At 41.7% G+C, this 14,211-nt stretch overlaps 1 protein-coding gene across 2 annotated transcripts in view; it reads left to right on the forward strand.

Annotated features, from left to right (window-relative positions):
• PTCHD4 (patched domain containing 4) overlaps positions 1-14,211 on the forward strand; it is a 92,199-nt gene that overhangs the window by 22,843 nt on the left and 55,145 nt on the right. For both annotated transcript variants that reach the window (XM_059835709.1, XM_059835710.1), the window contains exon 2: positions 2,845-3,325. In XM_059835709.1, the coding sequence (XP_059691692.1) occupies positions 2,845-3,325 (481 nt within the window). The remainder of the gene's footprint in view (positions 1-2,844; positions 3,326-14,211) is intronic.

Raw genomic sequence — 14,211 nt, forward strand, 5'->3', positions numbered from 1 at the left:
GTTGGCAGCTGGGTCTTCGTTTTGCCACACTTCAGTCTTCATCTGTAAAATGGGATGAAAGGCAATATTTTTTCCCATCTTTCTTCTGTCTTCCTTGCTGAGGAATTGTAACCATTGATGTGACAGCCCTGCCTAGCACAACAGGACCTTGATCTCACTTGAAGCATTTGGCAAAGCTAGCATGTGAGCTGTATTAGAAAAGGGCCCCATTTTCGCAAATGCCGTGGTGTCAGGTTCGTGTTTGCATGCTATAAAAACAGCAAAGGCAAAACCCTTGCGTAGATAGGAAGCAATCCGCCTTCGGAAGGAAAGGGACGGACAAAACGACCTCAAAGCAATTCAGCATCTGTGATTTCCTCGATTCCATCTGAAAGCTCACTCTCTATTTTGCTGCCATATGAGCTGGGTGCCCTATTGTACATCAGTGTAACAAATGGCCGTTATCTTCTGTTTCATGGGAGATACAGCAGAACATGATTTATTTGTGCCTGCTCTGTTGCCTCTTTTGAAATGTTGCCATTGTTCGGTGCACCTTTCACAGAGGAAGGCAGATGGTCATCGCAAACTTTCCCATAACCTTGCCGTGCGTGCTGCATAGTGAATCAATGAAATCTGAATTACAGTCCATTGTCTGAGTTTGGAGCTGTGCTGCTAAAGTATCCTGCAGTGCCTGAAAATGTTTGAATGTCAAGACTGCGTATATACTGAGGAAATATGACATTTTTCCCTAAAATTTCAAAGCAGTGCCAAAGGGGATTTTCAACTGCGAAGTTGCATCTGATGTGAGCAGGGACTGCATTGCTTAAACCTTAATTACCTGCTTGGAAATGTACCTTTTGTGAGTGGTAGGTGTGACCCCTCTTTAGGAAAAAAATAGAAATAATTAATCAAAACAGGATTCTAACACGAAATGCCAGAGATGAGGATTTTTTGGAGTCCAAACAGCACCAGCTGCCCTTCTGTGCTAGCTGTCTCTGCTTATATGACATCTGCAATGAGCCTTCAGGTGATTTGAGAAGCTGGCATTAGAGTGCAAATCACCTTCCATGTCAGCTTGTGCCAGGATACCTCGTCAGAAGCCATTATTTCAATGGGAAATAACAGCTGGGAATAGGGAAAAAATGAACTTCTGAAAAGCACTTTGTCACATTCCCTGGGCTGTGGCAGGCAAATGCTGAAAACAGTGAGCTCCTGCAATGAAAGCAGGCATAGGCAGGAATTTCTCAGTGGGAGGATTGCCTCCTTTACATACCAGAGACAAGGCAAGGTGAGTATATAAAACATTTTCAGCACTGTCTCTCAACTTCTGATATTTATTTGCTACGATCAGACACCCCAGAAGACATCTATGTTTCATAAAGCTTGGTACCCTGCTTCATTGATTTTTCCTTAGGATGGGAATCATTACAACGAGCAGGTCTGGCAATTTCAGATAATGACCTGCATGCAGCAGAGGTGTTTCTAGAAATGGTTAATGTTGGATGTAATAGATGTTAAAAGTGTCTCCCCCAAATGCTCGTGACCTTTTGCAGATGACTGCTTCTATGTGTGTGTGTAGGGCAGAGCAGCTCCCAGATTCAGGCTGTCAGTCAGCTCATTCCCGTAACACATCTAGGCAAAGAGTATTATCTCATGTGAACTCACTGCTGCACGATGTTTTATATATTAACTGGCTTGATAATTTTATGTTTTTATTAAATACAAGAGGAAAGAAATCTGAAAACTTTTAATCCCATTTACACAAAAAACCCCAAAATGTTGGGTTTTGGTGTGCAACAGACATTTAATCCCTGGTTTTAGAGTATTTGATCAGAGATTACTTGTGCTAGGACATTTTTATCCAATCTACTAAGTCGTCTTCTTCAGTTTGCAACTGAGTTTGATCTTCTGAATCTGTGCAAGCTTCTCCTGTCTTGAAAGGGGCACATCACAGTTAATCTGGAGAACTAGAATGACCAGTGACTAAAAAGCAAGGACTTTCTTACAAAACTTTTCTTAAAAAAAGAAAAAAAACCATCTAAATGGGACCAGATAACTCTACAAGAAAGTAGTCGGGTCTTGTAAATAGACGGGGGCTGATTCTGAGTGCACCTGATGTGTCCTTTACTGATTGCCATGGAGTTTTTATGTCCTAGCACATACCGAATTAAGTGAGACCAGAGTAAGGTTTATATACGTGAAATATAAAAAAACAAATCCTGGCTAAATCAAGGTTTAAGGTAGATTCCTATCTCTGTGCCACTGATAGAAATCCATGAAATTTCAAATAAACAATTCCAAAAGTCTGGTTTTAATTATACTGTTCTAGAGGCAGAGTAGCTGTTAAAGTGGATCCGTCTGCATTTACATCTGTGTACTGAGGAACCAGGTCTCATTTTCTGTACATTTCCAACTTTTAAAAAGCATTTCGAAAGTGTCAGAAAATCACAAATCTTCCAGAAATTGATCTTCGTTTCAAATGTTTCGTTCTTCAATAATTGGAGATTTGTTGTTTTCTGTCACAGTTAAAATGTAGGAAAGCGATCCTCTCCTGTGGGGTGAGGAGCTTGCATGCTACATTTCAGTCTCTGAACATCTGGGACAGCAATGAGTGTCTGAGCAGTCCCTGAACTGCAGCACAGAATTGCAAATGAGTCTATAATGAGTAAGGAACAGAGTTACGGCAGGGAGCAGGGATGCGTCCCAAAGCCCACTGAAGTGAATGGCACGACTGCTGTTGACTGCAGTGGCCTTTGAGTCGAGCTCTTGGCATGTCTGTGAAAGGAAGGTAGAGTCAAACGATATCACTGTATCACATCTTACGCAGGATAACCACATGCTCATCTTTTTTACTTTCCCTCTCAGGATGGAAGGAGCAGTTTTATTGGCCACCAGCTCGGAGGGGTCATGGAAGTACCAAACAGCAAGGACCAGAGAGTCAAATCAGCCAGAGCCATCCAAATCACTTACTACCTCCAAACATATGGCTCTGTCACCCAGGACCTCATTGGGGAGAAGTGGGAGAGTGAATTCTGTAAACTGATGCACACGATGCAGCTGGATCACCAAGATCTGCAGCTCTACTCACTAGCGTCCTTTAGCCTCTGGAAGGACTTCCACCAGACCAGCCTCTTGGCCAGAGGCAAGATTTTGGTGAGCCTGATGCTGATTCTCCTGACTGCTACCCTCTCGAGCTCCATGAAGGACTGCCTGCGTAGCAAACCTTTCCTGGGACTCTTGGGAGTACTCACTATCTGTATTTCCAGTGTCACTGCGGCAGGGATATTTTTCATTACTGATGGAAAATATAATTCTACTCTGTTGGGAATCCCTTTCTTCGCTATGGGTAATTATTTATCTTCATAATAATAGGATTAACAGAGCTTAATGACAGGATTGTAAATTACATCCTGGGTTATAAAGTGGAGATTTTACCTTGAGTGAAAGTCTAAGTTGTTTTCATCTTGTTAAATTGATCTGTGCCTTGCCAAAAAAAAAAAAAAAAAAAAAAAAAGAAAAGAAAAAGGGAAACAAAACAAAGCAGTAGCAACAATAAAGAGCAAATGACGTTGCTGGAATCTCGGCCAATATGAGAGAGGGGCAGTGTTATTGATCTCTGTTACAAAACGAAGGAGAAATTGTTATTGAAAACTAGTCAGCTCAGCACGGAAAATGGATATGCGTTGACCTGACTTTGATGGGAGTCCAGCTGAAAGAGTAAGCTGAAATAGGAGGGTGCCAAGGAAGGACAGATTTCAGCATCCTTCCCAAGGAGGGCTGCTCTTCCAGCTTTGTTTGAGGTGCAGAGGGAAACAGGTTGGTGTAAGAATAAGATTGATGGACTTTATCTCAGAGAGGAGATTACTGTTGTGGTGTTTGCCTGGCTGTAAGCAAAGGGGCCTGTCAGTATCTGTAGCACATAATCCCTTGGTTTGTGAAGTCCTGAGTCAGCTGCAGAGATTTCCTGTGTGTTGCACCCGGGCAGGGGGAGGTGCAGATGAGGAACAAATATAAAACCCAGCTCTTTTAGCAGAAGAATTGTTTTCGTTGCTTCTGTTCTCATTTCTGTTCCAAGCACTTTCAGTGCATCTGTGTGGTTAATGAGTTTGCTGGGAAGGTATCTTGGAAAGGGAGAGGGAAGCATACCCAAACCAGCTTGCTGAGGCAGCGTTGTTCACTGCAATCACACTCAAGTTTGTCAGAGTTTCACCGTATCATGAGTCTGAACCCCAGTGATGACTCTCTATGCAAAACCTCAGCAGTGGCAGTCCAGACCCAAAAACCCTCATGCTGGCCTTTTGCTGGCAGGAAATCTTACCTGTGGGCAGAACTCTGCATCTTTACAGTTAATTTCTTAAATTCCATTCATGCTTGTAGTACTCAATCCCAGTCTTCTGCTACAGTGAGAGATAACTAAGTATGCAATCCACAAGCTACAGTCAAGGCTTGTAGAAGGGTCTTACACTTTTCCTAAAAACCTCAACACCCCAAACCCCTACATTTTCTTGCTCTACCCCTCAAGAAAAGTCCTGTAGGTGTATGTATCCTCCAACCCCCTGCCGCCTGTTTTGTCTGTCTCCTGAAAATGCATCCGTGTCACTAACCAAGGGGACCAAGCCATGCCCTCACCAGTCCTGCACCCAGCATCTCCGGAGCAGCTGGCCAAGGTGGGAAGGAGTGGGATGGAGTAGATGGTCAAGATTCCAGAAGGGAAAGGAAGGAATGAGGCAAAAGACCCCAAGGAATTGCATCATTGGTTCAGTCTCATTAATACTGATAAACAAAGCCATGCCAAAGCCTCTAATTCAATCATCTGCACTGTTAAATTGTGACAATGGCCCCTGGCATGGTCTGACCTGTGCCAGGTCTTCAGCTGCTGTGCACAGCTCTGCAGTGTAAGAGGGTCTGCAGGAAAGAAAGTGCTGAGAGTGGGAAGAGACCAGCAGGAGGAGGAGAGAACGTGCCAGGTTGTGACAGGGATGGATCCCAAACTGAGTGAGGTGTGTGGGCTTAGGAAAAAGCGATCTGTGTGGCAGGATGGAGAAAAGGATGACAGCGGGGAAGGGGGGGTTCATGCTTGTTGTGAGATTATGGCAATCTTTTTGCTGGGCGTCAGGAGGTGCGTATCAAAGAGTGGGGCTAAACGGCACTGCCTTGCTTGTGCTGCAAGTTGAAGTGAAGGCAAGAAAACACTGAAGTGATGAAAGTGATGGCCTGTATCAGAAAGAGTGTGGCCAGCAGGAGTAGGGAGGGGATCGTGCCCCTGTACTCGGCGCTGGTGAGGCCGCACCTCAAATGCTGTGTTCAGTTTTGGGCCCCTCACTCCAAGAAGGACATTGAGGTGCTGGAGCGTGTCCAGAGAAGGGCGACGAAGCTGGTGAGGGGTCTGGAGCACAAGTCTGATGAGGAGCGGCTGAGGGAGCTGGGGTTGTTCAGTCTGGAGAAGAGGAGGCTGAGGGGAGACCTCATCGCTCTCTACAACTCCCTGAAAGGGGGTTGTGGTGAGGTGGGTGTTGGTCTCTTCTCCCAAGTGACTAGCGACAGGACAAGAGGAAATGGCCTCAAGTTGCACCAGGGGACGTTCAGATTGGATATAAGGAAAAATTTCTTTACTGAGAGAGCGGTGAAGCATTGGAAGAGGCTGCCCAGGGAGGTGGTGGAGTCACCATCACTGGAGGTGTTCAAGGAACGTGTGGACGAGGCATTGTGGGACATGGTTTAATGGGCATGGTGGTGTTGGTTGATGGTTGGACTTGATGATCTTACAAGTCTTTTCCAACCTTAGTGATTCTGTGATTCAATTGTTTATTGCTCTGCTGGTGCCCCTTTTTAGAGAGCTGTAGAGAAGGGTGACCCGTCTTTGCTTGACAGGTCCGAAATTTGTCACTCCCAAGGAGTCCCAAACAACACCTGTAGGTGAAGCTCATCTTCAGGCTGACCTCAAAAGCATCAGCCTCCATACAGGCCAGGAGCATCAACTGAAATGGCAGTAGCATTGTGCTCAATTTATACATACGCTGCAGCCCCAGGATGAGACAAGGGTGTGAGTTTCTGAAAGCAGAGAGGCTCAGTTTTCCATCTAGGATGGTGGTAACCTGGGATTTCGTTTGCTGTCTGAGGAAAAGTAACGTTTATAACTTTCTGTTGTGTTTTGTGCTGTCATCCTTGTCACAGCCACTGCCAAGAGCAAAAGAAAAGAAAAAATCCTCCCTTCAAGTGAGATATTTACAAGGATTACTTCTATAACATTATATTGGATGAACTTCAGGGTGAAAAAGAAAACATTTAAGTAATCCTTCTACAGAAATCTCATTCAGGAATCTCGGACTGAATTGGAAATATCATCAGAGAACAGCTTGCAATGCCTGGGAACTGCTGCTGGTGAATATTAGGCAACAGTTTTACAGTTTGGTGAACTAAAAGACAGGAAGAATGTCTTACCAAAGTCATACTGGGTTACGTCTTGCAAAGTGCCATGTGCCTTTAGTCCCTTAAATGACGATGCCAGCTAACAACACCTTGCTGTGCCCATGATATACCCAGGGCCTCACAGACCTCGGTTCCTCACAAAGAGGGGTTTTCTGTTGAATCTGGTTGACCATGATGTGTCCTGAGACCTTAGCGTAGATCCACTGAAGACCCCAAGGCTGTCAATTCTGTGGGGCAATACGTAACTGTGGCCCATGTTGTACCAGTGTCCCTTGCTGCTAGCACAGCAGAAAGAAAAGAACACATCAAATAATAATTGAGTGAATACAGATGAAAAAGTGTGCGAAGTGGGGTTTCCCAGAATTGCAAATGCCAGATTTGTAAGTCAACCTTTCAAAGTTACTTAGATTTAAAAAATAAAAGCAAAAACCAGGCAATAATAGCCGCAAAGTGCCTGCAAGTGCAATGCTAGAGAATATACAGGCAACCTTAATTCTGGCAGCTCCTGATTTTGGAATGTTTCAATAAGACATTTGCTAAATGTCCATTTAAAGTATATTTGTTTGCTCAAAAATATGCACTTTCTTATGACAGTCACTTTTCAAAGGATTAATTTTAATGGAAATTCTGTGATGTTCTTCTGCATTTGTCTTTTTTCCTGCAGAGATGGCAGGATGCTGCCATCTGAATGACAGGAATAACCCTGGACTTGTACAAATGTTGAGCTCCATAATTCCTATTCCAATGCAGAGCTTCTGTGGGTTTCAGTAGGTGATAGAAGCCTATATAAAAGTGAAATGTTTAATATTTTTCTAAATTTGGACTGAATGACCTACACACTAATTTGCTGTAGTCCTGCTGTGCAGGAATGATCTGCTGGGATGAAGCATATCTCTGATATACTGGGAGAAGAGTGTTAGCTCAGATTGGCTTTTCTTTTTATCTTTGAAGGTGAGAAACTTCAGTCTTAAGTTAGGCATGAGGACAGCAGTGGAAAATCCTGCTTGCTCTGCCTCTCTCTTCCCAATACCATGGTGTTCTCAGACGGATGCCTCAGGAAAACCAGTTTCCCCAGTACAGTGTCTACCACTGAGTTTTTGGAGTCAGTGAGGAGCAGATCTTCAGAAAGGTCCTGTGCAAATAATGCTCTGGCTGCCAGGATCTCTAGAAAAAAAAAGTAAGAGGTGCTGATTTTTTACTGTTCATACCCCAGACAAGTGGCTAGATGTGGTGAGTTGGAGAAAAGGTGCTTCTTTAGTTTCAGGGCTTCCTCCTTTAGGAACTGAACTGGATCTAGATGTTTTGCTTGTCTTTTTTTTTTTTTAAGTCAGGTTTTAGTAACCACCATGTGAAATCAGAATATGGAACAGTTCTACCTTGCATTTCTCTTCTGGGACTAACACAAACTGCAGTTTCTTCTGCAAGTTTGACACCAGCAGAGCTATCACCATTGAATGTGTTTCAGATAGGAGATAGAGGGTCAAATCATTGAGTTTCAGATTTGTTCTAGGCATCAGAAATGAACCTGGTTAGACGTTCACATCTGCCTTTTGTGTTTGGATTCACGACGCAGTTTCAAAGGGATGTTATGTACATGACATAATTATGGTTTCCCACGCCTAATCATCACTAATTAATATAACCAGAAGGTTAACTACATAATTGAGATATTATTGCTTCCATGATTTGCTTTTTAATGCACAGGAACCAGACTGATACCATCAGAGAGATAATGATTTAACTCAGTTGAGGATCTAACAGTATATTTTTAAATGTAGGTATATTAATTACGTAATTTTACTCTATAATTATTTTGGCCAGTCCATGAAGTACCTTGTTATATAGATTACTGGAAATCTTAGGTTAAAGATGTTACTACAGTGTAATTAGAGTGTAATTATGCTTTTTGTATTATAAAGTGTATGTGTTTCTTAGAAGGCTGGATTCACAGTGCATGTAAAAAATATTTCCCACCATTTGTAAGTCCAGACCATGAAGACCATAAGATCTTAATGGGAATGGCTATTTCTCATTGAGTCTTTAGAGAACACTCAGCTCAATGGATGTCCTACAACACATTGCAATATTATCACTACTACTACCAGTAACAATACTGTTCCTAGCAGTTAGCAAAGAAATACAAAAACTTTAGGAAGCAATAGGCTACCTGTTTCCAGCAGTAACCCCATGCCTGATGTAAGAGTGGAAGATGGATGGCAGAGATTGTACTTACAGTGCAGACTTTTGTGGTAAAATTCCCAGTTATTTCTTCCCCTGTGTTATTCAAATGGAAGGTGGAAGCAAGGCAAAGGCAGACAAGACTCCAGGGAGTTATTAGCATTTCAGACAGAAGCCGTCTAACCTCTTTCAGATGGCAGTTGTTAACATAATGTCTGGTGATCAGCTTTAAGTAAATTTGAGATGTCACAGTGTTACCACTAGTTAAGTAAATTTGAGATGTCACAGTATTACCACTAGTGGTAGAGTTGTGGGAAATTACAGAAGAAAGTCCTAGTGCAAATGAGGAAATTATTTTTTTTAAACCTCCAAAGACAAATGTGAGTGCTAAAGTGCATGCTATTGCTATTATACCTGCACATGAAGTATCACAGTATTTCTAACCTTTGCTTCAAGCAATGGACTTTCTGATTAGAAATATTTCAAGAGTGACTCTGACTTTGGTTTTGTCCTTTTGATGCAGCAGTAAAGCAAATCCTATATGAATTTCCTGTTATATGATCATCTCCTATCTGTATGAGGAGCAAGAGAATGACCCTTGAGAGCAAAGAGACCTACTGACATAAACCCCCACCACTCCATGCCTTAGAAATACAGTGAATCATTTTAGATGTTATGGCAGTTCATGTCCCCACCCACTCAGCAGATCACAGAATCATTAATGTTGGAAAAGACTCTACAACTACCTGAAAGGAGGTTGCAGAGAGGTGGGTGTTGGTCTCTTCTCCCAAGTGACTAGCAACAGGACAAGAAGAAACAGCCTCAAGTTGTGCCAGGGGAGGCTCAGGATGGATATTAGGAAAAATTTCTTTACTGAGAGAGTGGTGAGACACTGGAATAAACTGCCCAGGGAAGAGGTGGAGTTACCATCACTGGAAACATTCAAGGAACGTGTGGATCATTAAGGATTTCGAAATACCTTGTCCTTAATTAAAAAATGTCCATTATTTACTTTTACAGTAGGAAATGGGAATAACAAAAAACCACAGGGCAGCAGGAGAAAAAGATGGAAAGATACAAAAATGTTTAAAATTACCTATTTGGATGGGGACATGACAGATAATTCATATGAATGGGTTTAGACATTCTCCATTTTTGTAAGGCTGACTCCCCCATAACCTGCTTGAGAACAGCCAGCTAAACTCTTCCTCCTGACTCTAGTGGGAACTCAGTTAACCCGTTTGTCCAAAGTGAAGTCTCCAAATGCAGTTGTCTTTTTTTTTGTTATTATTATGAAAACAGCTTCCTCAGCTCTCCATCTGCAGCTAACAGACCAGTAGCTGTCATTTGAGCTGTTTCCAATTTTCTGCAAGCATTTCTACAATCCTTAGAAAAAAGTGGTTTGATAAGAGAGCAGGTTTTGAGCTAAAAAGTCAAAGGCTAAAAGGAATGGTTTCCTTTTGCACTTAAAAATGCATGTTTAGTACTCTTAATCAATACACAAATTCTGTTCAGATCGTAAAGGTTGTTTCCTTTTCAGATGCCTCACGCATTTGTCTGAACACCTCTTGTTTTCATTTTTCTACCCTTTCATGGCAATGCTCATTCCTATGACTGGGTTATTTAAGGTTCTTTATTGGATGTACCTTTTCTGCATGTTGATCTCATTAAGCAGGAGTTTCGTTCCTTGTACTTAGTATGTATTGATGCACATCACATTTACATTTGGCTCATTTGGGCTGGAAAGGAGCTGCATCATGGCAGAAATGATTTAGCTCCACGTATATCATCCCTAATAAGGCAATGTCAAATCCAGCCTTGAATAGCATCATTGCTAGCAATTCCATAAACTGCCTCGACAGCTTGTTCCAGTGCTTAAACAGCCATACATTTATAAAGGTATTTCTTAACATTTTCACTGCTGCAGTTTATGCCTATAACTTCAGAGACTGTCTGGCCTGACTGTGGAGTGTAATTTTTCACAGTATCTATATATTTGGAAATACTTTTAGCATATTTTATATGTAGGGCTGTGCATACTTCAGCTTGGCTATAATTTCCTACCAGATGTTTTTTTAGCTGATATTTTACTGTAGTTCATGCTTTCCTATGAGCTCCATCCATCCATACAGGAAGATTGATGGTGGCTTCTGGTCTCTGTGGGAGCACTGTGGATCTGCAGGAAAGAGCAGATGTGGGACAGGCTGAGGATGTGTCCTGTGTTCTTTGGTGCACGGAGGGAAAATGCGATCTTGTATTGTCCTTTCTTTTCTGAGTGGAAGTATAGAGTGAAAGGTCCTGTGCTCTGTCAAGCACATTGTCTGCTCGCCTTAGGTATCTTGTTTCTCTGTAGGGAAATCCAAAGTTATGCCTCTGTTTTTTAAGCAAAAATGAAAGACAGCAAATGCATTTACTTTCTCCAGGAATACATGTTATGTGCAAATAGCCCCTGGAACTCACTCTTGCGAGATACGGTTGTGGCTCAAAATTCAGCCTGTTTCAGAAAGGGTTGGATTTTTACACAGCTAGCTAAAACATTTTCATGGTTTTGAATAACATTGCAACCTTAAAACATAATAGTAAGGAAAAAGTATAAAAATTAATGACCGTGTTCAAAAGCCCAGTTCAAAAATGGGCGCAAAGAAATTTAACTTGCGAAGAAATTTTCCCATCGCTGCGCTCTTTCAGTCTGATAATTTTCCCCTGAAGAGTTAGGAAAAGGATGCAGAACTCAATAGAACATTTGCCAAATGTTCTAAATCAATATTTATCTGCTATATTAATCTGCAGTGTCAAAAACTTTGCATAGAATTAAAAGCTTAAAGAGTCTATCGCAAATACAAAACCAACTAAAAAGACCTTACTCGATATTGTATCATTTATTATGTCTTCCCTTGTGCAACCACTAGCCAGCTGAGGTTTTAATAGCTCTGTTTCACCCTTCCATTTCCAATCCTTTTTTTCAGTCCATTTCTTTCCCACGAAGTGACATCTCCTCTCTGGTGAGCTAACTGCCTGCAGTAACAGACAGCATGTAGAAGCCACCGTGGCTCCAGGCTCACTGCTCCAGGAGCGGTAACAGATGATCGCAGCAGCCTATGTTATTCAACAAGTATCATCTTCCATGTCATTGGCATAACTCCATGCTGCCAGCCTTCAGACAAAGGTATACTCAGGTGTTACAGCTGTGACTTTCCATGTGTTAGTCCTGCTGGATGTGGTGAAGCAGGTCGTGTTTCATCCACACTTCTCTGACTGCAAGATGAGGATGCTATTTTGGATGCTCAAAGTGGTAGTGAGAGCTGCACCAGCAATAGATGTAGGCACAGGGCTGCAAATGGTACCACCAGCTGAATGAGATGAAAACCTCAGGCCTTTGCAGCTTTGGATCACTAAAGATGCTCTTTAATTTTTGTTCTGCAAGAGTGGGTATACTGTCCTCAGTGTCTTGGCTGAATTTCAGTGTGGATAATTGCATTTCTATCTTCTTCAAACTCGCCCTGCTGTGCAGGTCAGATATGGTATTGGTGAGCACTGCCTGGCCCAAAACACTGTGCAGGTGGTGCTCTGTTAAGCAGATGCTGGTTTTCACCCAGACATGGGACTGTATTTCACCGGTGAATGCAATGGCCACATTATGTGGCTCAAGAGTCTCTAAAATCATTCTGCGTTCCCTGAGAATACGTAACTGTGTCTTGGCATGTTGTCATTGCATTTTCCTGCAGTAATCTGTGTATTTCAGCAGTAGAGAATTTTTTGCTCATACTCTATATTCTTAAAGTCCAAGGAAGAAAAGCGTTTCTTTACAGCCTGATACAACACTTAGACCTGCCCAACCCATACATCCCAACCCATATTCAAATGCAAATTTGCCACAGAAATTTTAAATGCTGTAGCTTTTCCTGGTGTTATGAACTCCATTGCTGTTGATATCCTGCAAGAAAACCATTTTGCTAGCATAGCCATGAAACCAATTAGTACTATATCATTTTGCAAACTTTACATAAATTCGGAAACTGCAGGTATCATCTACTAGAGGGAGCACTTGCATTGCTTTATAAAGAGGACCAAACGGCAGATTACTGCACACCCAGTGAGACCCTAGTGGGTGAAATTCTCTGTGTTTCTTTAAGTTTCTAGTTGATATTTTTACTATTACTGTTGAGAAATTATTATCCTCCAGGGAGGATACAGAGTTGCAGAAGCTGAAGGTGGAGGGGTGTTCTGCATATTGAGTGTAGAGCACTGAAACCTTTTGACCTTCTACAGTAACTTAAAACAGTTTAGCATGAAGTTTTTGGTTAATGCAATTTAAACCTTCTGAAACTAGACTGAGAGCCCTGGGAACAAAAAGGATGTTTGTGTTTAGAGTAGATGCCACAGCAAAAAGAAACTATGCAAAGAGCAAAACCAAAAATACTTCTAATGCACTATCTTCTCCTGGGAGCAGCTGAAAGAGAAGACGACCCCCCAGGAGAGGTGCTAACTACACTACTGAAAGAGTTACCAGAAAGTGCTATGTAGGGCCCATGCAAGAGTTGTATATATTAGGCAAAAAAATGGTGCAAATATCCCTTCCATCAGACTTGCAGTCAACTTCAAGGCACCACTTTTAGGAGTGAGAGCTACTGGACTCACCGAGTCCTCGGCTCTCTGCAGAAGCACAGCTCAGTGCCTTTTGTAATCCTTTACATGGGCTTTCAACAACTCTCCCATCAGAGACAAGAAACAGTAAGGACTTTACCATGCAGTTAGCCTGCTTTTAAATTAATAACCTTGGTAGGATATTGAGGGAAAGAAGGCTTTACTAATCATAGATACAGATGTTCTACCTCTTTCTTAGGTTATTTGAAGTCAAGCTCTGAACAATGCAGGTAATGAAGCAAGTCTCAAAAGATATCTCTTACATGGATTTTGACCTCTAATATACTTATTCTTTTCCCTGAGGGGAAAGTAATAGAATGTCTTTACAAAATATTTCCAAAAATTGTAGATATTTATTATGATTGAAATCTCTTCTGCTCTGCCACAATTTTTGAAGTTGGTCAGGAGGTACGAAAGTAACTGGTGATCAAAGACAGACAAACAAACCCAAATGCATATACAAACATAGAACATTGGGCAAAACAGGGCAAAAATGTCAATCTGTTTTCCTTACATACAGTAAAAAAGAAAAAGTAAAAACTGTATATGCAGTAAACAGTCATGATTCAGCTTTCACAGCAATGAAATCATTAAACCTGATCCACTTGGGAGTTTTGTTCACAAGTTGGAAAAGATATTCTGTCCACTTTTAAATTGTAAGAATATTGTCAGCACTCCAGGATACCTTTGCTTGTCTTTTGTGACTTCTTTTACCCGACCCTGTCACGTTTGCGTACCACTTCCCGAGGACCTGACACTGTATTGCAAAACACACATCAAACAATGCATTCCTTATGAAGCTTTTTGGTTTAGCTATTGGTAAATTTTCCTTGGAGTTTATTCAATGTTTATTTTAAAAGATGGGAATATCTTTAGTTTCATTAGTCAGTGACACAAATGTCCCATTTAATATCTTTTACTGGAACACATGGCAAGGTTTTTAACTATTAGAGGGGATTGTTTGACCTGCCATTAGTGAGG

Source organism: Gavia stellata, chromosome 2 (assembly GCF_030936135.1).
Source record: "Gavia stellata isolate bGavSte3 chromosome 2, bGavSte3.hap2, whole genome shotgun sequence".
NCBI classification, from domain to species: Eukaryota; Metazoa; Chordata; class Aves; order Gaviiformes; family Gaviidae; genus Gavia; species Gavia stellata.